At 36.4% G+C, this 3,154-nt stretch overlaps 1 protein-coding gene across 1 annotated transcript in view; it reads right to left on the reverse strand.

Moving 5' to 3' along the window:
• Window positions 1-891: 891 nt before the first annotated feature.
• The window catches only part of LOC106522243 (MTSS1-like protein), a gene marked incomplete at its 3' end in the record, with an annotated part of 24,692 nt that continues 22,429 nt past the window's right edge, over window positions 892-3,154 (reverse strand). Inside the window, 2 exon segments of the mRNA XM_014015182.1 lie at window positions 892-965; window positions 1,349-1,410. Coding sequence (XP_013870636.1) covers window positions 892-965; window positions 1,349-1,410 — 136 coding nt within the window.

Genomic DNA, 3,154 nt, shown 5'->3' on the forward strand with positions numbered 1-3,154 from the left:
TGATATCTGATTGTCTTTGAGTGAAATCGGTTTGTGTGTGGTGTGTTGTATTTTTTCATGTGGTTGTACAACACACACTGTRGGACCAAACCTGTTGTGTCTATGATTTTTTTAATCGTCATGCATGGGGTCTTTAAGTCTCTGAAATCAACTAACAATTTTTAAATCTTGCGTTGTGAACTAGGTAAAGGTGTTATTTTTGGTAATTTGTGTATTTTAGGGCAAATAAACAACCCAATGTATTGATTTTCTTTTGATCTTTAGTCATTTTGGCTTGTCTTATCCCTGATGTAGTCCCTCGTTGCTCATTTATTGCTCACGCACAAACCATCATCAGAGTTTTTCTTTTTTAATCCTCAGATCCAGCAGAGTTGTTTTATTACAATTTATATTTAACATATACCAATAATTCACGTGATCTCCTCAGCCATCAATAAAACAGTTCCAGATGAATACTGGTTATCCCATCAGTGAAGTGTTTACCATTTGCAGAAATGGTTCTAAGAGATGACTATTCTACAGACTTGTAGAGGTCAAACACCTAAGAGAACTTTTCCAAAAGAAGAACTTATCTATAAACATGACATCATCTCTGAGGTTCGCCTATATTTTCTGAGTTTGCTATTAGTGAAGTACAGTTGCTCTGAGCTTTGGGAATAACATGTACTTCAAGGCTCCCGGAAACACTTTCATCAGTGGAAGAAGCATTAAGTAGGCTTGTTAATGATAATATCTCAACAGCATGATAATACTCCTGTGAATGCTGCAATGTTAGGCTCCTTTCAGAAGAGCAAAAACACCAGACACATCAGAGGAAAGTGGACAACATTTTATATAAGGGTGTTGTTTGTTCTGCGGCTCACAGGGATAAATAAGTCAGTGATATCCTACCTCTGGTGTTGGTGGCCATGTCTGCCACTTTTTGAAAGGCATCCAGGAACGCCACGGCTGCCAGAACAGTGGTTCTACATGGACAAAAACACACATTAACATAAAACAGTGTTTTCTAAATAAGTTTTACCCTAATTTAAAATAGAATAATACCCTACATTTTTAACCCAATTCATTATGACCCCGTTACATCGAAGGATGACCCTGCTTTGAAGTTACAAAATGAACAAAATTCTGTAGTGAGGTCATAGTGTCAGCAAGTAAAGCATGGAGGCAGAGACTTAGAGCCCATGAACATTCATGTGGTTTGGCTGTGTGGGTTGTGATAAAAATCAAGAAGTTGTCTTCAACCATTTAGGAACTCAAAGACAGTCAATTCTTATATTTTTTTTGGAAGTAGATGTAACGTAACTCTGAACCACTTGTTTGCTGTTACTTGGTTCTGGTGAGAGCTTACCGGAGTTGGGAATGCAGCTTGGTGGCCTTGGCGCTGAAGTCCTCCCACACAGGATAGGAGCACTGGTAACACAAACATAACAAAATCATAACATTACTAACTTCACTTACAATGTACTTCATTATAAATAATTCCAGCATGCACTATTGTTTCTTCTATATGTATAATATCTACACAAAAAGAAATATGATGTGAATTCAAATGGTGAGAAATACTATATATATTGTTTTCAAATGTGCAGTAACAATGAGAGTACAATACCTAAAAGGAAATCAGCTATTAGGATTTTTTAAAACAATATAGTATAAAATAAAAAAGTAGAGGACGAATGAAGTTAAAATTTTCAAAAAATAAATATAAAAGAAGTTGTATTGTTGAGAGAAAAATAACAAAATCAAAATGACAAAAAAAACTATGTACTTACAGAATTCTTAAAAAGGAATGAAAAAATTAAGCCATACACAGTTTGCCTTGTTCAAATTAACTTGGGACTTTTAAATCAGAACAGGTTTTATTATTAAGGAAATTATTTGGAATAAAATGTCAAATAATTCGAAATTTTCAGTAGGTCTCTGTTTGTTGAGCTTGTAAAATGAACTACTTTTCAGTACAGTCCTTTTTGGATTAAAAAGTAACTTCATCGAGGAAATGTATATTTGGATGCGAAGAAGAAGACTACCCTCTTACAAAGCTCTCATGRAAGGTTATAAATGGCATGAAGCATTGTTATAAAGATGTGCTGAAGTGGGAGTGCCTGAAATAGTAGGAGCTTCTAAAAGAGACAGGCAAATTTCAAGGTGTTTAGATAGGCTATGACGCAAAGTCAGTTTTTTTAAAATACAGCATTTTAAAAACAACTGAAGTTAACATAGTTGGTATACAACTGAACTATGTGCCTAGAAAATACACACCCCACCCCTACTCACACCCTTTAGGTGGTACTAGAGGTCCATCTGATGATTACTTTCTGAGAGTATCCTTTAAATTAATTAAGTGATTTAAAGAAAATGAATATTGTGTACTTAAAACAAATTTGTTAACAGTGCAAAATATGTTTGGGTTTAAAATAATCACATATACCAATCAGTTTTCGAAATGAACAATGAAAAATAAATAAGTGACTTCCTGCGCTGTTCTCTTCTGTGTTGCCATATTTTGCTATTTTTCTGACCTCATTTCCTCAGCTCCGTACTTTTACTTCCACAAACACATTAACACATGTCCACATATCTCAATTGCCACTGTACACCCCCACCCCCCACGTTCACCCTTCATTCACCTCTTTTTTTTATCTCCCCAAACCCCTCCTGTCCTCTGGGTGCAGCAATCTAATCCATGCACCAAAGCACACTCATGCGCACGCCTGGGCCCACAAACACACGCACAGCCACTGGCATCAAGCAGCATCAAAGGGTTCAACGAGAACATTCTGGATCATTAACATGATTCCAAGCTGAAGGTGTGTTTCTAATGGATGCTGAGCCCCCATCCTCCCAGCACTTCTTTAAACTGGATGACTTCACTATCACACACACCCACAAGCTCGGTACATATTACATTACACTTGATCCAGGTTAACCCACAACCCTGTTAAGTGCCTGCAAATTGTCAGCATGGGGGGTTGGTGAATGTTTTTGTGTCAGCTTGAAGCCAACATATTTTTTAGAGGAATAAGGACATGCGGAAAAATATGCAAGTAAATAAAATAAAGCAAGATTAATAAAAATAGAAAAAGTGAAAAGGTACAGTATGGAGTAAAGGTGCTTGTACAGTATGTGTGTGTGTGTGTGTGTGTGTGTGTGTGTG

This window comes from Austrofundulus limnaeus, unplaced genomic scaffold, assembly GCF_001266775.1.
Source record: "Austrofundulus limnaeus strain Quisiro unplaced genomic scaffold, Austrofundulus_limnaeus-1.0 Scaffold124, whole genome shotgun sequence".
Classification (NCBI taxonomy): domain Eukaryota; kingdom Metazoa; phylum Chordata; class Actinopteri; order Cyprinodontiformes; family Rivulidae; genus Austrofundulus; species Austrofundulus limnaeus.